Raw genomic sequence first — 22,981 nt, 5'->3', positions numbered from 1 at the left:
TTTGCCGAACATCTGTATGATGACTGCAGAATTATTTTTGTAGCATGACTTTTCAAGCAGCAAGTGGTGTCTAGAATTAAGAGGCACTCGAACCTAACCGCCTTAATTTTTTAAATAATTCTCAAATAACTAAAAATTTATCATGGATATTGAGTTAACATATACTTCAATGCATACTTACAGTAGTAAAGACGACGGGGACCGAATCTTTAATTTAACAATACTAAATAATTTTACATCTATCTCGTAATTAATAAGGTATGTCCCAGAAAATATTTGCTTTTAAACAGTGTTCGGACAAATCATCGCAATACCATCTAAAATCATTTATATCTCAAAATAGGACAAGATTTATTAAACTCATAAAATGTACACAGTATATTTATAAAATTTCCAGATTATACTCAAAAATTGCAGTTCAAAATTGTTAAAAAAAATTGTAGGCATCATGTTCCATACAATATTTATTTTTGCGAAAAATTGTCCGAACTCTGTTTATAAATATCATAAATAGGTAAGCTATAAATACGAGTAAGTATCGAAGTATTTCTAACCTAGATACGTACCTACTTACATATGTACTGATAGCCTGTAAAGTGTAACAAGCAGGTAATTTTCACATTTCTCTACACTATTTCCCAAATAATAAAGAAACCGTTACAGAAAGAAAAGCGTTACATTATTACGATAAAATTAATGCCCTCCATTACCCCCATAGAAAAGAAGGTTTTTATTATCCCCCGGTTGACTATAAAAAAAAACCAATGATCTTACAGGACACGTATGCTCATAAAAAAATTACTATGGGAATAACCGTTAAGCAATATACCTACTTACTTACATGTTTTTGGGCAAAGCTTGGTGAGTGTACGGGACACAGTTATGAGAGCAAACGTTATTGTGATCTCGTTCTACCGCGTGGCTGCGTCAAGGGTTAGACAACTGATGTGCCATCGGAAACTTTACAAAATTTCGAAATTTCTCATCGTGAAATTTTGAAGACTTCTCATAATTTTGGATGGGAATCGAAATTTTACATTTTTAAAATGAAATTTTCCTTTGTTTCCCGTGAAATTTCCGAGAACTTTTCGTAATTTTTGGGAACTTCCCGCAACTTTGACAGGTTAGCTCAAGCACGCGTGAGTCTTAACGACTCACGAAAGTTTGTTTACGGTCTCAATGTTCGAATGAAAAAAAATCACCTCTAGCGCTCTCGCGGAACCATTGAGAACAGCCCGATACGAACAATTCTTATAAGAAGTCACAGCGGTACGATACCGATAAGTCAGTGTCAAAAGTGACGTTCTTAGGTTGAAGAAATGTCACTATTGACACTGACAGAGCGGTATTATACACCCTATGACTTCTTATAAGGACTTCCGGTTCGAGCGCCATCTTGATAGTCACGCGTCGTGATGAATTCCCTTGTTTTTTGCTCATTAATATTGTTTAAAGTGTAATATCGATAGCTTATTATACAGTAAACGAATGTGGCAGTGTGCAGTGAATGGAGAATTAATCATGAATAAACCACCATTTTGGAGTCAAACGGCCGTTAGTCCACGTGCTACTTGTAAAGTCCAGCTATCGCTTTACAAGAGCAAATAAAATCACCGTACACTGTCTTGTACTAACCGAAAAATTTTAGTCGTCGTATTTAGCTCCCAATACCTTGATACTGGCAAAATAGTCCCACTGGACTGAAGCCATAATTTTAAAAGAATGAATGCATGACTTCTTATAAGCATAGTTCGAATCAGAAGGCCTACCGCGAACCACGTTCGACGTGTTGCCTGCATGTCACACTTAAGTACGAATTTACAAGTGCGATAGAGAGGCAATAGGTACGTCGAACGTGGTTCGGGGTAGACCCTCATGCCGAGTGACTAAATCATGTCCTTTGCAAAGGTCGTTGGTCCACAAGTAGAATCCCACATCAGGATGTCCTGACAAGACGTATTCCCTGATCTAAAACAAACCAATGTAAGATTGGTCTCCTAATACACGTTTTGTTAACCAATTTAGAGGTCCCACTTATTCTGGCTTCACTGATTGGTTACTTGACGAAGGGAATAAATGGATAACTGGCCAAGACGCAGGATGCTTCAAGCAATAGTTTAATGACGATGATTTGTATGCAGAATCGCTTTGTCGTTTGTAAAATCTTTATAAGGCAGAGGGAGGGAGGTTATTTCCCACTACAGTTCGTCTAAAAATAAGTCACGGCAAATATACGTATATCAATTATGAATCTAATACGATCATTTATATTTTTCTGCTTTCATAAGTAATAGTTACTGATTTTTAAAAAGCGTTTTTCAATTAAAGACATGTCAAGATCGCTAACCTTCTTACTAAATGCTAAAAAAATTAACTATATAATTTTGAACCTTATTGCAAAGTGATAGGATTATATTTTGCATAATTTTTGACAGCCTTATGCCGGTTAAAGAGTTAATAAATGAATTGGGATGCTAGGTCGAGAATCAAGAGCTTTGTTTGGAATCATTTGGAAAAATAATAATTGTAAGATGGCGTTAATTATTAATACAAGCTTTTAATACCTATGTCTGTAATCAAATCTAGCGAGCTAAATTTTTTAGGTTTTTTTAGGTTTAAGATGTTTATTTCTCAAAAGATTACAAGAATAATCACTTCCTGAGAAATACATGTTTACACTAACATAAAACTAAGGAGAGGGTAATTACTAATTAATAATTATACAAAAATTTACAAAGCCAATTCTAAACAACTAAGTATACAACTATCTAAAACTATTGTATTACTTGCTAAAAACAAAGCGGGTAGATATAAGCAACGAGACATGCATGCGCTTCTACGGCGAAGTCCGGCATACTTTATTTTTTTTTGACTTTGGAGTGATCTAGTTCCGTTAATTATTCACCTATGTTTACTGCTTGTAATCGCATACGATGAAGAATTTAATAATTAAAAGTTTAGCCTTAGTGACAGCTCATTTCAAGCACAAATTAAGCATAAACAATGGCATTTTTTAAAATTCGGCGAGTAGACGGACTTCCCGTGCAGTTTAAGGGAAGTCCGTCTAGTTATGATATCTGCCAATCTATGGGTGTGTATATGTTCGTAGTCAAATTCCTAAAAAGAACGGATCAAGACAATGAAAAGTGTATTTTAAACTTGTTAATATACGGTTCAGATTCGAAATAAACACCATTTTTCTAAAACAAAGGCAAGTCCGGCATATACTACCAAAATGGGGTGGTAAACCTTTTTTGGTAAATAATTAAACATAATTATTTTTTTGATTTCCGAAATAAAAGATCAATAGTAATTTTAAAATGAATTTTAATCGTTTCTTTTAATTTACTGAGATCAAAATTTAATAAAGTAACATCATGCGCAAAGTCAGTAGGATTTTTTGATACCTTATCAAATCGTTATAATATTAAAGTCGCAAAAACAGTTGGTAATCTCTGATTTAACGAAAGTCCGGCATATGACGGACTTGCCTTGGACTTTCCAACTTAGTCAAATTTTAATATGATAAATTGTGGAACACATAATTACAAAACTAAGCTAATTTCTGATATTTTAGAAATAGAATAAAGACAACTGGTTCTTATGCTACCTACGTAGTTACTTTCTGATGCACAATTTTTTCAAAAACTATTTTTAACAAATTTTATTCGAACGGCTGTCGCACTATGACTTCGAGTTCAAAACACGAAATTACTTGTTGAGGCGGATTGCTCTGAAGTTGGTTGTCACAGCGCCATCTGTTTTACAGTGACGGAACTAGCGCGAAAAATTGGTTAATCGACTGGACTCCAAAGTCGCATACGCCTTCAAATTCAAAAGTTATAACGTGTTGACGGACTTGCCTTGTAGACGGACTTGCCCACAGTGACCTTACTTTTTTAGTTAGGGAAGTGGAATATATGTAAGCGCATGCATGAACCCCGTCAAACGAGTAATAAACTAGGTACTTAGCTACAGAGCAGTACGATTGTTTAATTAGCCTTAGCCGTACATAGGCTTTACCGCTTGACTAACGTAGTTTACCTACCGTTTTCAATTAGGTAAATATATTTGCCTACATTTATCTCATTACTTACCCAAAAAAAATACTAAGAACAAGTACTAAGAATACAAGTACCTACAATACTAAGAATTTTAAATTCGCGCTCCCTTACTAAGTATAACGATGCAAATTATTTCAAGCCCGTGTGCTTAGTTCTCTTTGGCTGCGGTTACAAAAAATGAAAAGCATTTTTAACCAACCGCTCCCATACGTACACGGCTCATTTCCCACACTAAATAATCAGGCGAGGTGGAATGAAGCAGTAAATCCTTTCATTTTGGCGAGGCCGCTCAAATATTTTATGACTTCACGTGTTGCTGAAAATCCGCGCGGGGAACAGTCGGCAACTCGGCAGCCATATAAAAGAAGTTGATTAAAAAAATCACGAAATGCAATGGATGCGGCACCTTTAACATTAGCCTATCCCTAAAACCTAGTACTCATGGTCCTGCAGGCAGTCAGGAGGCTGAAGAGTAAAGTATTATACCTAGGTACATATATAACTCATCATCATCATCATCATCACAGGCCTTTCCGTCTATTGCAGACGATTTATGCATTGCTGTTTAGACAACGGGTTTGGTGACTGTGGAGGCCGATGCGTGAGGGGCACGACCTCCCACATTTTTGGCAGAGAAAGCTCATGCCACCTGAGGTTCCAGTCCCGGTTTGCTTTCTGCGACACCTTCTGCTATCTGCTAGAGATAACCATCTCACTCAGATATCTAGTATTTTTTCAATAATGAAACAAAACCGAATTTGAATTACCTTAAAGTTTCGGGCGCGTTGTTCCTTCCGCGATTGTGATTGTGAGAAGACTGGATGGAGGCTGGTTGTCGACATTTTTAAGATGCAATAGTTTTTTAAACTACGAGCAGTTGAACACTTAACAACTTGTACCTACACTTAAAATGTCACTCGTTTGTCACACAACACTCGCATAGTCTGCTTCTTTGACTGCCCATAGTTGGCTGTAATAAAAAAAAGGTTTTAAGACGCGTTTATAGAGGAAATTGTTACGACAAACTCGGACAAGCCACCCCGAGTCTAACTAACCCCATGACCACATGTGGACGTTAAATTACAGAGAGACAAGTTGCGGAAAGTTTCCAAAAAGTTGGAAATGTTGTCGGAAATTTCAAGAAAATATCATAGGAAATAAGGAAGGAAACTTTCATTCTTGAAATGGAAAATTTCCATCCCCATACAGAACTATGAAAAATATCCGAAATTTTTCCATGTGGAAATTTCCCAATTTGGAATCTTTTCGTCGGCACATCAGTACGATAAATAATGAGGTTTATGAAGTATCAGTGGACGATGGTATACCTACCTACACCTAAGGTATACACCGTAAAACACATGCTCACGATCTGAGCTTTTCAATAAGGCATTTAGTTCAAAATTATTGTATAGCTACGTTGTAACATTTAACTGTAACTTTATAGCACTTACGCGCTGAATTTATTATATAACGCTGTGTCATAAAATTCTAATATAATATAATGTAGAAATTACGCGCTGCAAAGTTATTAAAACAATTCGCGAGTTATATTTTTTTATTAAGTTTTATTTTATATCAATTTAGTTCGCGAGATTCTGGAGGCGACCTTATGTGGTACTGGCTCCAATTTCACCACGGTGACAGGTGCGACAATTGTAAAACATCACTGTTGCTGACGTCACAGGCATCCATGGGCTACGGTTACCGCTTACCATCGGGCGGGCCGTATTCCTGTTTGCCGCCATCATTGTTTTATTAAAAAAAACTTTATTATATCGGAAAAAAACAGATTTTTCTCTTGCTAAGTTTATGACAATTGTCACAAGAAACACTACAATTGTCACGAAATTCCGACATATAACTCATTACCTATCAAGAATTGCCTACAATTCTTCTAAATCTTGACAATTATCAGAAACTTCGCAAAAGAAATATCTGTTTTTTTTCCGATATAATAAAGTTTTTTTAAACAATACAATGATGGTGGCAAACAGGAATACGGCCTGCCCGATGGTAAGTGGTAACCGTAGCCCATGGATGCCTGTGACGTCAGCAACAGTGATTTTACAATAGGGAATATTAGGCAAAGCTCTGCGTAGATGGCACCTTTGTGGCACATACAGTAAACAAACCACATTGACACATGGCCTACCGCGAAACAAGAAAATCGAAATTTCGTTATCTAATCTCTCTATCACTCTTGCGTATGCGAGCGATAAAGAGGCAGATAACTAAATTTCGATTTTCGCGTTTACCGGTAGGCCCTTGTTAACAAACCGCCTTGATACATCAATGTCATATTTTATTGTCTGTGAAAACTTTTCAAAAAACAGTTTAAGGCACAGTATGTATAAGTTAGTCTATGAATTTACTGAGTCGGTAGTGCTGCACTCTGGCGGCAGAATATTGGAGTAATATCCCCTATTGTCGCACCTGTCACCGTGGTGAAATTGGGGCTGGTACCCATAGTCTAATAAAACATGGTCTTCTCTTCCCAGAGTGACACAGGCCTACGTCACAATAACATGGCCGCTATATATAGCGCTATCGCATATTATCATATAGCGCTGTCGCATGATGACGTAGTCTTGTGTCAGTTAGGTGACCTAGAAAAGACGGGAATAGAGTACCAGGCGGAGTATATTATTATCCCAACAAAAACATAAATGTGAAATGAGAGCCAAGTTCAATATTAAGAATATGTGTCGTTGTTGACTCGCTGACAAAAGAATTGAGATCTATATGGGTGCCAAGTTCTGTGTTGTGTAGAAAATCCTGAAATTATAAAGGATTTGACTTGGCTAGTTTTTACCAACAAACCAAATTTTAGAAAAGTAGCCTATACGTAAAAACTAGCCAAGACAACTCCTTTATAATTTCAGGATTTTCTACACAACACAGAACTTGGCACCCATATAGATCTCAATTCTTTTGTCAGCGAGTCAACAACGACACATATTCTTAATATTGAACTTGGCTCTCATTTCACATTTATGTTTTTGTTGGGATATCATTACTTTTTGTACAGAAATTACTATAGTAGGTATTCATCAGAAAAGCAGTTTGCCTAAGCTGAAAAGGAGACCCTAGCTAACGCGCGGTCAATTGTTAAAAAGTTTCAGTTTTCAGATTTTTTTCTTTTTTATACGCCTAATAGTCTAGCTTCATGCCAAATATCAAGTTTCTAAGTGATCTAGAAGTGGGTTAGGTTTTTGGTTTATAAGTACATATTACCTAATTTTTTTTTTTACATGTAAATATCAATAATTTCCAGTTTTCAGATTTTTCCCTCTATATAAACCTAATAGTCTACCTTGATGCCAAATATCAAGTTTCTAAGTCATCTAGAAGTGGGTTAGGTTTTTGGTCTATAAGTATTAATTATGTTTTTTTCCATCGAATTATCAATAATTTCCAGTTTTCAGATTTTTCCCTATATATACACCTAATAGTCTACTTTGATGCCAAATATCAAGTTTCTAAGTGATCTTGAAGAGGGGTTAGGTTTTTGGTCTATAAGTATTAATTTTTTTTCCATCGAAATATCAATAATTTCCAGTTTTCAGATTTTTCCCTCTATATACACCTAATAGTCTACCTTGATGCCAAATATCAAGTTTCTAAGTCATCTAGAAGTGGGTTAGGTTTTTGGTCTATAAGTATTAATTCTTTTTTTTCCATTGAAATATCAATAATTTCCATTTTTCAGATTTTTCCCTCTATATACACATAATAGTCTACCTTGATGCCAAATATCCAGTTTCTAAGTGATCTAGAAGTGGGTTAGATTTTTGGTCTATAAGTATTAATTATTATTTTTTCCATCTAAATCTCAGTAATTTCCAGTTTTCAGATTTTTCCCTCTATATGCACCTAATAGTCTACCTTGATGCCAAATATCAAGTTTCTAAGTCATCTAGAAGTGGGTTAGGTTTTTGGTCTATAAGTATTAATTCTTTTTTTTCCATCTTAATATCAATAATTTCCATTTTTCAGATTTTTCCCTCTATATACACCTAATAGTCTACCTTGATGCCAAATATCCAGTTTCTAAGTGATCTAGAAGTGGGTTAGATTTTTGGTCTATAAGTATTAATTATTATTTTTTCCATCTAAATCTCAATAATTTCCAGTTTTCGGATTTTTTCCTCTATATACACCTAATAGTCTACCTTGATGCCAAATATCAAGTTTCTAAGTGATCTAGAAGTGGGTTAGGTTTTTGGTCTAAAACTATTAATTATTTTTTTTCCCTCGAAATATCAATAATTTCCAGTTTTCAGATTTTTTCCTCTATATACACCTAATAGTCTACCTTGGTGCCAAATATCAAGTTTCTAAGTGATCTAGAAGTGGGTTAGGTTTTTGGTCTATAAGTATTAATTATTTTTTTTCCATCGAAATATCAATAATTTCCACTTTTCAGATTTTTCTCTCTATATACACCTAACAGTCTACCTTGATGCCAAATTTCAAGTTTCTAGGTCATCTGGAAGTGGGTTAGGTTTATGATCTATATGTCAATCAGTCACAAAAATGCCGGTTTTTAAACGTTAATTTATCAGTAACTGTTTGAGCTACGTTTATGAAATTTTGTATTTTGGACAAGCTAAGGGGCTTGAATACATGTGCCAGATTTCATTAGTGTAGGTTAAGTAGGTTTCAAGTTGTGAAGGGGTCAAAAGTAGCTCGAAATGGTTCGTGTAATATTACACACGGTTGCTGCGTCGCCAGTTCCTTTTTCTTTGAACTTGGCTGGACACGCTACCGCGTGTCTAGATACCATGGGTGGTACCTACCTATTGTTATTAATTGTTTTTACATTGTTTATAAATGCTTCCATGTTGTGTATCCTAGGATTCACAACGTGACAAGAAGCTGACAAGAAGCTGAGTTTTAGCACAAATATTTATGTTCTAAACGAACTTTAGTTTCATGTTATTTTTTGTGCTAATAAACATTTCTTATTCTTATTCATTAGGGTGGAGCGTCGTTGTATGGAAAAAAATAAAAATTTGATTATCAATTTGGAACCGGTACAAATAGTTGCAGTTTGTAATGTAGACTATATTGATTATATCAAGTTTCAAAATCAACACTACTTTTAGCCCTCTACTCGGCCGCTAAAGAAATTAATAAGGGTAAATTTTCATCAATTATTAAAATATACTATTTCACTAATATGTGTACATTTTATTGAAATTATATAATACTTAATAAGCGTATAATAAGTTATTACCAAAATTTTAGTAAATTTTTCAATATTTATGCAATAATATAATTTCAAAATTTCATATTAAACAACAATTTCACGCAAAACAAGGAAAATGCTACAGTGTAAAAAAATTATATGAGTATTTTTTTATTGACATTCTTGTGTCAAAGTAACGATGTTATTGATTACGAAAAGTATCATTTTACTGCAAAAAAGGGTTACTTATATGTTTAAATAAGCATCAAATTTCGCCCTTCGGCGTCGCCTACGCCCTTTTTGGGTCATGTTCACACGTATGTTAGGCATATATATACTTATATTAGTATTCTTTTTATTATCTTATCATGTTCAAAATAGTTTTCACGATTCTGTTATGGGTTGTAAACTCCAATTTGTGCACAATATCCGGGTTAAAGGGCATTTTCCATAAAACCCCTATTTACGTGGTTTTACCGTGTCATAAAAATATACGTTATAAACAAAAATAAGTATAGGAATCGAGTATATCTGTATGAAAATGATGTTATTTAATGAATAAGACTTGTTTTAAAAAAAAGCATAAATTAAATTTATTAAAAATATACTTAGATATATTGCTATATATAATCAATAGTAGAGGGTTAAAAGTATATATCAATATTTTTTTAATTATGTTTCCCTTAAATAATAAAAAAATAGACATCCTTTTAGAGGGGTTCCATTGCTATATTCAAGAATTTTGGATTTCGCTCCACCCTATTATTCATACTCATCGGTCAATGTCAGAGTAATGTCAAATAAAAAAGAAAAGGCGGAAAATAATTATAGATGGGACTTCCGGTTCGAGCGCCATCTTGATGGCACGCGGCGAGATTAATTGATTCTTTTTTTGCTCATTAATATTGTTTAAAGTGTAATATCGATAGCCTATTATACAGTAAACTAATGTGGTAGTGTGCAGTGAATGGAGAATTTATCTTGAAGCACGTTTAACCATCATTTTGGAGTCGACGGCCGGTTGTCCACCTGTTTCTTGTAAAGCCCGCTATCGCTTTACAAGAGCTAAATCACCGTACACTGTCTTGTACTAACCGTACAATTTCAATCGTTTTACCCTGCTACTACGACCTTGACACTGGCGAAATAGTCCCAATGGGCTGAAGCCATAATTTTAAAAGAATGAAAAAATTATAGATGGTCAAGCAAATCTTGTTAGTAGAAAAAGGCGCGAAATTCAAATTTTCTATAGGATGATTTCGCGCCTACATTTTTCAAATTTGCCGCCTTTTTCTACTGATAAGATTTGCTTGACCCAGTATATTTTATAGTAGAAGAATCTATATTTTAATATATATTTATCTCACATATACTTTTTTATGATCTACTTTTTATTTACCGTGTGCTCAACATATACATTATGCTCCATGTGCTATTAAGACGAAACAGGAGCTGAGTTTTAAATATTTTAGGTAAATATACCCGTCTCGCTAACGGAAGCGGCACCTAAAAGTAGTGCGATAAGGACAAGGCGAAAAATCCTGCGTAAAAATCTCAAAAATCGAGGTTTCGTACTCCTCTGTTTCCTCCTCCGAAACTTAACCAATCGTAACCAAATTTGGAAATCTAAATGATTATGAAATTATCTGTGTCGGACCGTTTTGCTTTTTTGGCTAATTGATATCAGTTTTGAATGCCACGCCTCTCATTGCGGCATAGTCAATTAGGCCATTTTGGCCATTTTTTTCGCCTTAAAAAACAAAAATATCAAAAAAAGCAAAACGGTCCGACACAGATATTGACAATATTAATCTTTGTTGAAAAAATCATTGCTCTAGCTTCAAAAACCACGGAGGAAAACGAGGAGTACGTTTGTATGGAGAAATGACCACTCCCGTTGGCTCTTAAAATACGAGGGGCACACCGAAATGATCGGGAATAGAGTACTTTAAACTGAGCTACATTAAATCTTTTTTTATCACACGCGTACTGGCAACTGACAGTCACGATGCCGTTTTCACAATTTAAAAAAATAGCGTCATATTTTTTAAATTCCATTTTCAAATTGACAAGTCGCTGGACGAAATGGAGCTCACCCGTGAAAATTTTCGTGCCATTATTTATCACAACTTTCGCCGAGGGTTATCTCCAGATAACTGTCTTAATGAGCTTGTTTCTATATATGAAATGGAAGCACCGAGTCAAACGACTATATATCGTTGGTATGCAGAGTTTCGACGGGGTCGTGCCTCTCTCAGCACCGTGCCTTCAACAGGTCGGCCGAAAACAGCGGTGTCGCCTGAAAACGTCGCGGCTGTAGAAAAAATACTGAAAGAAGATAGACATGTGACATACGAGCAGATTCGGGCATCCATAGGCATTGGAATGACTGCAATCCACACGATTTTGCATGGTGAGTTGGGTGTCAGAAAATTGATTTCCCGGTGGGTACCCCATAATTTGTCAGAAGAGCAAAAGGCGGCTCGTGTCGATTGGTGCCGATCTACTCTAAAACGCTACAATGGAGGAAGGTCAAAAGCCGTTTATAACATTGTCTCGGGTGACGAATCCTGGATTTATTCCTATGAGCCTGAAAGAAAGCACCAGTCGGCAGTTTGGGTCTTCGAAGACGAGGTCAAACCAACGAAAGTTGTGCGTTCCCGCAGCGTGTCGAAGAAAATGGTGGCTTCGTTCGTCTCAAAAAAAGGACATATTGCCACAATTCCTTTACAAGAACAAAGAACGGTTACCGCTGATTGGTATATTACAGTTTGTTTGCCTGAGATGCTGGCCGAACTTCGCCGAGGGAACCCCACACGACGTGTCATCTTACATCACGATAATGCGAGCTCCCACACCGCCCGTAAAACAAATCAATTTTTGAACGAGGTAAACATTGAGTTGATGTCCCATCCTCCATACAGCCCTGACCTGAGTCCAAACGATTTTTTTACATTCCCTAGAATTAAAGATTTATTGCGTGGTCAACGGTTTGAGAACCCAGAAGCCGCCGTCGAAGCCTATAAATCGGCCATTTTGGCAATGTCGAGTTCAAACTGGAATTACTGTTTCAATGACTGGTTTAAAAGAATGCAAAAGTGCATTGATTGTAACGGAGAGTACTTCGAAAAACAATAAAATATAATTTATATATCTAGTGTACTTAGTTTTTTAAATTTCCGAGCATTTCGGTTTACCCCTCGTAACTTGAATGCATCCGTATTTTTTTAATTATGGCAAACAAGAAGCAGGTGTCATCACTGTCATCTTTGACAGCTGCCAGTCGACTCAAACGTCAAGCCAAGTTTGCGTCTTTCTTCCGCGCTTTTTTATTTGTATTTTTATATCGTAACCTGATAGTTAAATATCAATCGAGCGATGTAAATCTCATTTGCCGGATTTTCATAAATTTTGTGTGTGATAAAAACATCTCAAGATGTCGGACAGCGAAGAAAACCTTCATCGTTTAGAAGGCACGTCTGGGGATGCTGTTGGCGGCTTAATCATCAAAAAGAAGGACCAACCAGCAGATTTCCAGTTCGCAAGGCCTTCATTGCTAGGTCTAGATAAGCTAGCAGCAGCCAAACGGAAGCAAAATAGGCTTATTTCTTTCCAACAAGATGAAAATGAAGAGGAAGACAAACCAGCTACTTCTGGTGTAAAAGAACGTAAATATAGGAAACATAATGAGGAAACTCCGACGTACACGGGTGGTATCTCGGAGGCAGCCGTTTTAAGGCAATTAGAACGTACTCAAAGGTAAATCACGATTTTTTTTGTTTGCTTTGAGGTTATGTTGTTTGTTTTTGTGCAATGCAATAGATTTTTGCGAAATTCTAGTTTTTTAATTATTAATTTCGATTAAATAGATTTCAGTTAGTCAGATAACATTATGATATATTATAGTTTGCAGAATATCACAATATTACAATGCAATACTTTTTATTGCACACCTCACATAGTTTATAAAAATGTACAGTAACATAAACAAAAACCATTGGATACAGGTAACAACAGGCAGTCTTATCGCTTAAAGGCGATCTCTTCCAGACAACCTTTGGGTATCGGAGACAATAGAATTAGAATATATGTATATAATTCCCTTTCTGACTTTTGCTAATTACACATTATTGAAGATTAAATATGGATTTCAAAAGCATTCCATATTATTCAAACATTTAAAATTATCCGTGCAAACTGTAATTTCTTTATTATTATTTGTTACAGAAAAGAAAAAGAGGCAAAAGAGAAAGGAGTCCACAATTCTACTGAAGAGGAGAAAAAGTCTCGCTCAAAAGATGAAGATGATTTATACTACCGTCACCGCTATGACCGCCGCGACCGTGACAAAGGCGACAGAAGAGACAAAGATAGAGATAGAAGGAAAGATGACAGGCGAGACAGGGATAGAGATAGTGAGAGGAGAAACTATGATAGAAGTGACAGAAGTGACAGGAGGGATAGAGACAGTGAAAGGAGTAATAGAGATAGCTCTAGGAGGAGCTATTATGAGCCACGGTTTAAAGACGAACCTCGAACTCCAAAGTAAATATTACAATTTTATATATAACTATTTTTAAATAAGGAAACATTTAAAAATAAGAATTAACCAATATTATCCTGTAGAGGGCCAAAAAAATTCTTCTATTCCATTGAGTTTTGTATCTTTTATTCAAACCAAATATAAATTGAATTTGTCTGGTTTGGTTTTGGCCTATATTCATAAAACAAAGTTAGAAATTACAAATTCCATGTTGACATTGTTATGGAAAAATTTTTACTCCCCAAATAAACTTTCAGTATTTATAAATCTAACAAAGCACCATATCATATTAGAAATCTAGAATGGGTTCATATTGGGTTGCATACAAGTTTAGGTCATATCTTTGATGCGCATAACAACTTGTGTCATAATCATCATTGCGCATACAAATGAAAAGTCATATTATATTGTGTCATACATTTTTAGCCATAATATTTGATGACATACTCAGCAGTTGTCATAAATTTTTTGTGCATATAGGTTTTGATTATAATGAATCAAATGTCATACCAGCTAAAAGCATATTTATCGATATTTATAAGGTTTTTACGTATAACGTTTTGTAGCATAATAATTTCCAACCATAATGGTTTACATAAATAATTTAAGAAACTAATTTTAGCCTCTCAACAACTCCTCGAAAAAAACCTTTTCCCTAATCTACGTCCAAACACTTAATTCGACGGAGCCCCGCTTGAGCGGGGCTCCTGTTTCTGCGTAGTTTGCCCTTCGGGCATCTAAAGCAACCTAACGAACCTAACCTACCTATTATGATTAGTTTCTTTTATGACCACTAAATATATGACTTAATTTTTTATGACTATATTAATACTGCACTGCAATACTTCGAACGAAAAACAATTATGGATATCAAGCAGATGACTTAAAATTTTATGCGAATTAAATTAATGACTACAAAAATTATGACATAACTAATTTATGACAAAAACCCAGTTATGCTCAGGAATAATTCTGACTAAAGATTTTTATGACTTACAATTTTATACATAAAGTGTTATGACAATTAAAAATATGACAAAAGTTGTTATGCGACCAGAGGGAGTCCCATCTAGAATCCATTTGCAGTTTTATCACACATTATAAAGTATTTGGAGAATTCAGATTCAATTGCCTGTATTAAGCGGCCACTCCTTAAATTTTTCTAATTTCATTTCAGCTTGAAAGTCCTGAAGCCCCCAGAAAGCACAGCCTGGGACGATGATGATGATGACAGGGCACCACCGCGAAAGTCCACTTGGGACTTCCCGACACCCAAGCCGAGAGACCTGGGTCCGAGTTCCGAGAGGTCCCAGCGGAGGCCTATGAGGGATTACAAGGGACGACCTTATGAGAATACTCCTAGAGCTACTCCTCACAAGTAAGTTCTTTTAAACTCGTGCCACCCCATGTGCATTAGGATGTACACACAGTTTCAATGGAATGTCGACCTTAATTAAAAACATTGCCAGCCAGCGTGGTAATGCCGCTAGTATCTTTGGCACTTTTAGGCTGGGTGGGGGTCGGAATGGGGCTGATAGTGTAAGTAGGATGGTATATTAGTAATGTGTTTAGATTTTAAGTTGGGACATTTATTTTAGGGTGTATGTAAATTGTTAAGTAGATTTTAAGATTGACTTTGAATGTACCTACCAATAATGTTTGTGGCTTTGAAAATAAAAATATTAAAAACAAAGTAGGTTGCATTTCATTTGTCTCATATAATTTTCGAACAAATGAAATTCAACCCAATTGAAAATACAACAAGATTCTAACATCCTTGGCTATAATGGCACGAGGTTAAAGTATTTCATACAATTTTCACTGCCCAACAAAAGCAAAGAAAGTTCATAAATCATATTGCCCCTCCCAAACGCATATTCTCTCTATTTCTTACAATGTTTTTCAAACTCGATGATTAGGATGACACCTGTCATTTCAATACAATTTTGCGAGATTTATCATTTTAGGTTATTAGTGTTCCATACAAAACTTTGTTCACGGAACACTTATAAGTTATATGGAGATGACAGGTGTCATCCTACCCTTCGAGTTTGAAAAATATTATAAAATGAATGTGCCATTCTCAACCAAAAGGATACTTATTGTCGGTTGCCAATAAGGTGCTATTTCCATATAGCTTCAATTTGAAATCAACCTTATCCACAAGCGATAATGTGGTACCTTTTGGTTGAAAACGTCACAAATAAGGCCTTAACAGAGTGAGTTTGTGGTTAACGTATTAATTCTTCTTTTCACGTTTATAGATGGGTGAGCTCTCGCCGCGGTATGGACGTGGACGACCCTGACTGGCAGGAGGCCGAGAAGAAACTCGACCGCGAATGGTACAATATGGGAGAAGGTATGATGCATTTCACTCAATTTATTGCATAGTCTAATAAAACATGGTCTTCTCTTCCCAGAGTGACACAAGTCTACGTCACAATAACATTGCCACTTTATATAGCGCTATCGCATATTATCATATAGCGCTGTCGCATGATGACGTAGGCTTGTGTCAGTCACGTGGTCGGAAGAGAGTACCAGGCGGAGTATATTATTATACCATGATTTATTGTGATAAGTCTTAGTGGAATCCTGGAAGGCTAAAACAAGCATTGAAGTATAGACTGCAGAAGATATGTTTAAAATTGTGTAGTACCACAGAATAAATAATAGTACTAGGTACAGAAGACTCACTCTCTAACAAAACGCGTCTGTTACGATCAGGACAGATATGGCCGCTAGGTGGTGACAGCGCCACGCACGGCTTATGGCTATCCACCAAAATTGGTGTTGTTGCAAAGCGACGAAATCGCGGAGTGAGCCACGCGTGGTAGTACATGCATAGTTACATACATAATTTCCTATAGTATTTAATAAGACTAAATTAGAGGCTAATTTCCATTTTAATTTTTAATATTTAACTCTCGATTCCATAAATCACTATTCTTTGACTCAATTGCTCAGTGAAAGTTACCTCAAGAAATACTGAAAGTTTATACTTAGTTATGTTCTGTAAAATTCACATGTAGGTATTTTACTTTCCTTATACTCCAAATGAATACTAGGTAGTTTTAAACCGGATGAAAGCACTCATTTCATCCCTTGGCTGACAATCTACTATTATTCTTGTTTTTTGACAGGCGAAACCGACGAATCCGACCCCTTCGCCGGCACGAGCTCCGAATATATAGCGAAGAAAGAAGAGCAAATTGAGAAGAGACGCAATCGCAAAGTATCCGCTCAACGGCAGCAGAGCGACAGAGATAACGAGCTGTGGGAGCGGAACAGAATGTTAACTAGTGGAGTTGTGCACGCTGTTAATGTTAACAGTGACATGGACGAGGTACGGTCGATTTGACCCGGTACAGTCTCTAAAGCTCTGGTTTCCTCGGAAAGCGGTGCCGTCATATAGCGGCCGTAATACAGCGGTGAATGACGTCACTAGAACGTTGCCTATGTAAACCAAATGGCGCGGTTTCCTAGAGAGCGGTGATTGACACCGCAACGTCAAAAAGCGGTGCCGCCATTTGCATGACGGCCGTCTTGACGGTGTCGATAGTTTCGTGAACGTTTTATTTGATACCGGTGAAGCCATTTCTCCTAAAATCTCAAATGCACCTTCTATAGCACGAGATTTGAATAAATGATCTTCCGCACTACGATTATTTTCCTCTTCTGATGATAGTTCACCCTCCAAGTAAATTATTAAAACTAAATCAAGGTCGTCCATTTTCTCTTCTGGCTGACGGTGTGATATGATGTCGTGGAACTTTCCACATGTCGTCACCGTAAAGACGGCCGTCTTTTTGCGTCAACTACATGACGGCCGCTATATGACGGCACCGCTTTCCTAGGAATCCAAAGCTTAAGCGCCCGCTATATTCTTCATTTGCGGGGTCAATTTGACGGATAACTACTTACTGAAATTATTCCTCAATACTAGGGATAAATACAAGGGATTCCTTTACTTAATTTAACTTATTTGTTGACAGGAAAGCGTAGACCGAGTCCATCTGCTTGTTCACAACATCGTGCCACCCTTCCTCGACGGTCGGATCGTTTTCACCAAACAGCCTGAACCTGTCATACCGGTAGGTTTAAAAAATATCTAGTGTTATTTCATTTGTTCCTCTTCAATAATCATTTATTTCAAATAACAAAGATTCATAATACATAGTAATACATGGTTAGTAACACAATAAACTTATTATCTAGGTTAGTATTCTTATATCTATGGTATTTGTACATTAATAACTAAATAAATACTCCATTGCAACAGTGCGCACATCACTCGACCACTTGTGCATAGTTAGTGATGTGCAAACTGCAGCAATGCCGTATAAATGGACAATCAATCCTATCCGCTATCATGGCCAGGATGCTGTTGCGGCTATCCCGCACCCTCCGCACCAGGGACGCGCATTTCTTTCTAATTGTTGCTCTTCGAGTACTTAACCTCCTGAATAATCACGACGATTACCGATAAAAGCCGAATTCAAATTTATGAAATTTCACCGAATCCAAAAAACTTTATACGACATTTTAGTTTCTAAATATGACCAGGATCGCAACGTTGAATCCCTTGGGTTTCTTCAAGGGCCTTGTACAAATAATTCTAAAGGAAAACTATCACAAGTTCGTCTTCAACTAATGTTTTATTTTATTTTAATGTAATAATGAGGCTAACCGCGATGGTTTAAATAAACGATTTTTTTTAATGTGACCCATAACCAACTGGCGTATAATCGTACACATAGCCAAGACCGACGATAATCTACTACTAGCTTCATGTCATAGATCAGGTCAAAACTATACCTATGTACTCAACCCATTTTCAGGTGAAAGATCCTACGTCGGACATGGCGCTGAACGCGCGCAAAGGCTCGGCGCTGGTGAAGGCTTTTAGGCTGGAGAAGGAGCGGCGTAAGGCTCAGAAGAAGCACTGGAAACTCGAGGGCACTAAACTCGGTAAGTTTAATATTTCACGTTTAAACACCTTTTTGCTAATCAGACTTTACAAGGTATTTGGAAAGTAATTTCATAATAGTATTTTCTGGACCAAAATAAATGGTTTTTTAGGGTTCCGTACCCAAAGGGTAAGAACGGGACCCTATTACTATGACTCCGCTGTCCGTCTGTCTGTCACCAGGCGCTAACGCCTGTAACTCGAGAACCGTGATAGCTAGACAGTTGAAATTTTCACAGATGATGTATTTCTGTTGCCGCTATAACAACAAATACTAAAAACAAAATAAAATAAATATTTAGGTGGGGCTCCCATAGAACAAACGTGATTTGTTTCTCGTTTTTTGCGTAATGGTACGGAACCCTTCGTGCGCGAGTCTGACACGCACTTGGTCGGTTTTTAAACAGTGGTTTTGTTTGAGCAATGAATGAGACGAATATAGCAGCTAAGTACACATCCAAAATTAAAAGTTTCTCGGGCTCTTGTGTAGGAAAAATTAATGAATCGGTACAGTATAACAATAATACATTTTCTTTACAGGAAACATCATGGGAATACAAAAGAAAGAAGACGAACCCGAGGACGGGCCTACGAAGGCGGCCTATAAGTACGCCGAACATGTGGACAGCGGTGAGTTTTTCTACTTTTTCTATGTTTTAATGTTTGTGCTTCAAACATACATGAAATACATACTTCACACATTCATTGCCACTAAGTGCTACGGGTTTCGCTCGTAGCGCGTAGCCACGGTTTCGCCGTATGGAGCGAGTAGTCGCTACGAACAGTGTACCGACAGTCCGGTTCTCGGCCCTGAATGTGTTAAAATTAAAATGCCTTAATGTACTGCCTTAACCTGGATTTATTAGGGGATATAGGATATTTCTTATATCCCAGAAATCCAGAATCCTCTAATGAGATAAAATAATTACTTTAGGTATAGTTTCTAATTACGCCTTTAGCGAGCGTGCGACTTGCAATCCGGAGGTCGCGGGTTCTAACCCCGGCTCGTACCAATGAGTTTTTCGGAACTTATGTACGAAATATCATTTGATATTTACCAGTCGCTTTTCGGTGAAGAAAAACATCGTGAGATCCCAATAAGGCCTAATTTCCCCTCTGGGTTGGAAGGACAGATGGCAGTCGCTTTCGTTAAAACTAGTGCCTCCGTCAATTCTTGGGATTAGTTGTCAAGCGGACCCCAGGCTCCCATGAGCCGTGGCAAAATGCCGGGATAACGCGAGGAAGAAGATGAAGAGGCAGGTATAACATATCCATAAGGATAAGTTCGCCTTTGTACTACACAATTATGTTATATCTGACGTAACCAATATTTCTTTATTTTTCGTACAATTAAATAAGGGATAATTGTCAATACCGGAATGGGAGAAAACAACCTTTTGACTTCTTCACACACAATGTTGCAGGAAGTTTTTTGTTGACACGCACTGCTTGTTCAAGGTTTTAAAGTGTTAAAACATATCATTAACATAAAGTACCTACTATGCGTCAAAATGACCTCAAAACCAACAGAGTTGAGAGTTAAGTCATTAGATAGGTATTTTTCTGTACTTCATTTCGTTCTATGGGCACCAAGCGGAATTCCATTGCAGAACTGAGAATTTGGTGTATTAGTCAAAATGTCGTCACCCTTATTACCTAGGCAATAGAGTCCACCGCCGGGCGAGGGCGGCAAATCATTCGGTGTGCTCGCCTGGCGGTGCGCGAACATCTACCCTGCATCAATTAATTTACTTACTTGGACTCTATTGCCTAGGTAATAAGGGTCACGACATTTTGGCTAAAATACCAATATCTCAGTTCTGCAATGGAATTCCGATTGGTGCCCATAGAAAAAAAAAAATAAGTAAGTACATAGAAATACCTATCTAATGACCTTACTCTCATTTCTGTTGGCGTTGGGTCCAGGCTCCATACAAAGTTGCCCATGGTCCTTTACTTATGAACTCACATTTATAGACGGGTCTATCGCGAATTTATTTTATTACCTTTATTTACTCGCGCTTTAGTTAGCCGCGACCACGACCAGTGAAACCTGTGTCGAAACGTCGGTAAATAAAGGTAATAAAGTAAATTCGCGATAGACCCGTCTATAAATGTGAGTTTAATATGTGTTCAGAAGGCGAAAGTTTTCAATATTATATAAATACTTATTTCAGAAACTAAAGACGCTAAAGAGCCGGAATCCAAGTCTTCATTTGTTAGGAACAAGACCATACAGGAGCAAAGAAGATTCCTACCCGTTTTTGCGGTGAGAGAGGAGTTGATGCAAGTCATACGGGAGAACAACGTAGTTATCATAGTCGGTAAGATCTGTCAATTTTATTTATATCTTTCCTTTATTTTTCTACATTGTGTCCTTTACTGAGTGCCACCTAGTCCATCCACTGGGCCTTATTGAAAATCAGCGTCGCTGTATGTATGTGCCATGTGGCTCATACCGGGACACCTAGCTGAGTGAGGACCATTTAGCGCAACTATTCATTTTGTGTAATTATTCTTAGTTTTAAGGTTATGTTATTGTGGTAATAATTGCTTTCTTCTTCTTCTTCTTCTTCATATCTATGGTCGTTAGTACGTTTACTCTAATCGTGTAGGCTTTATTTGGTTTATCGGTTTGATTTTCTTGCAGAAGTAAAGTTGCCCGCCTTTAGTTATTTTATTATTTATAAAAAAGTAAAATGGCATTGATGTCTAAATTACATTAATGTTTATCTTTGTCATGTATAAATATTATTTTATTACTTGACATTCAAATATTTGTAAACTGAAATAAATGTCATATACTAAGAAAAAGTGACCAAGGCCTCCAGTGGCCCAGGCTGGAATCGAACCAGCGGCCTCTGCTATCGCGGCAGGTGCCTGTCAGGCATAATTTATATAGTAGTGTTTCTACTTGAAATAAAAACAAATTAAATTTTTTTCTAAAAATAAGTTCTAATACTTCTAATAGTATTCAAATATATTATATTAGTTGTGGGTTTTTAAGTGACCTTTAGACCTAAATAAGCTTGCGATGCAGAGTTAGGTTAAGCTGACCCTAGCACACATGTCATGGTAATTAGATTTGAAGACCATCAAATTTTAGCATGCCCTGTCTAAAGCATAGTCATTTTTAAATCTGACCAGGTGAAACCGGCAGCGGCAAAACTACCCAACTAACCCAATACCTCCACGAAGAGGGATACAGTCGTCTCGGCATGATCGGGTGCACGCAACCCCGCAGAGTTGCAGCCATGTCTGTCGCTAAACGAGTCTCTGACGAGATGAATACCAGGCTGGGTAACTTATCTACTCTTTTTCTCTCACTCTCTTTCTCTCTCGACCCAACTATCCCAATACCTGCACGAAGAGGGGTACAGTCGGCTCGGCATGATCGGGTGCACGCAACCCCGCAGAGTCGCAGCCATGTCCGTCGCTAAACGAGTCTCTGGCGAGATGAATACCAGGCTGGGTAAGTTACCTACTCTTTTTCTCTCTTTCTCTCTCGACCCAACTATCCCAATACCTCCACGAAGAGGGATACAGTCAGCTCGGCACGATCGGGTGCACGCAACCCCGCAGAGTCGCAGCCATGTCCGTCGCTAAACGAGTCTCTGACGAGATGAATACCAGGCTGGGTAAGTTACCTACTCTTTTTCTCTCTTTCTCTCTCGACCCAACTATCCCAATACCTCCACGAAGAGGTATACAGTCAGCTCGGCACGATCGGGTGCACGCAACCCCGCCGAATCGCCGCCATGTCTGTCGCTAAACGAGTCTCTGACGAGATGAACACTAAGAGCGCCTGCACCATTCACTAACCCGGGGTTAAGCGGTTAAACCTGGAGTTACCATGGTTACCAAAACATGTTGACACTGGGTTAACGGTTTAACCGGTTAACCCCGGGTTAGTGGAATGGTGCAAGTGGGCCTAAGCTGGGTAAGTTACCTACTCTTTCTCTCTCGACCCAACTATCCCAATACCTCCACGAAGAGGGGTACAGTCGTCTCGGCATGATCGGGTGCACGCAACCCCGCAGAGTTGCCGCTATCTATGTCCGTCGCTAAACGTGTCTCTGACGAGATAAACACTAAGCTGGGTAACTTAGCTACTCTTTTTCTCTCTCTCTCTCTTTCTCTCTCGACCCGACTATCCCAATACCTCCACGAAGAGGGATACAGTCGTCTCGGCATAATCGGGTGCACGCAAC

General features: G+C 37.4%; 1 protein-coding gene across 2 annotated transcripts in view; it reads left to right on the top strand.

The window, feature by feature from the left end:
- The first annotated feature begins 12,557 nt into the window (after positions 1-12,557).
- The window catches only part of LOC134795296 (pre-mRNA-splicing factor ATP-dependent RNA helicase PRP16), a 159,970-nt gene continuing 149,546 nt past the window's right edge, over positions 12,558-22,981 (top strand). Inside the window, exons 1-10 of one of the 2 annotated variants that reach the window (XM_063767108.1) lie at positions 12,558-13,017; positions 13,486-13,803; positions 14,979-15,179; positions 16,066-16,160; positions 16,945-17,147; positions 17,797-17,895; positions 18,643-18,772; positions 19,311-19,400; positions 20,948-21,094; positions 21,918-22,070. In XM_063767108.1, coding sequence (XP_063623178.1) covers positions 12,695-13,017; positions 13,486-13,803; positions 14,979-15,179; positions 16,066-16,160; positions 16,945-17,147; positions 17,797-17,895; positions 18,643-18,772; positions 19,311-19,400; positions 20,948-21,094; positions 21,918-22,070 — 1,759 coding nt within the window. In that variant the 5' untranslated portion in view covers positions 12,558-12,694. Of the gene's footprint in view, positions 13,018-13,485; positions 13,804-14,978; positions 15,180-16,065; positions 16,161-16,944; positions 17,148-17,796; positions 17,896-18,642; positions 18,773-19,310; positions 19,401-20,947; positions 21,095-21,917; positions 22,071-22,292; positions 22,409-22,981 lie in introns of those variants that run through there. The other variant, XM_063767105.1, reaches the window with a different exon arrangement.

This window comes from Cydia splendana, chromosome 12 (assembly GCF_910591565.1).
Source record: "Cydia splendana chromosome 12, ilCydSple1.2, whole genome shotgun sequence".
NCBI lineage: Eukaryota > Metazoa > Arthropoda > Insecta > Lepidoptera > Tortricidae > Cydia > Cydia splendana.
The sequence above is the reverse complement of the archived record's forward strand: the minus strand, read 5'-3'. Positions and strand labels throughout refer to the sequence as shown.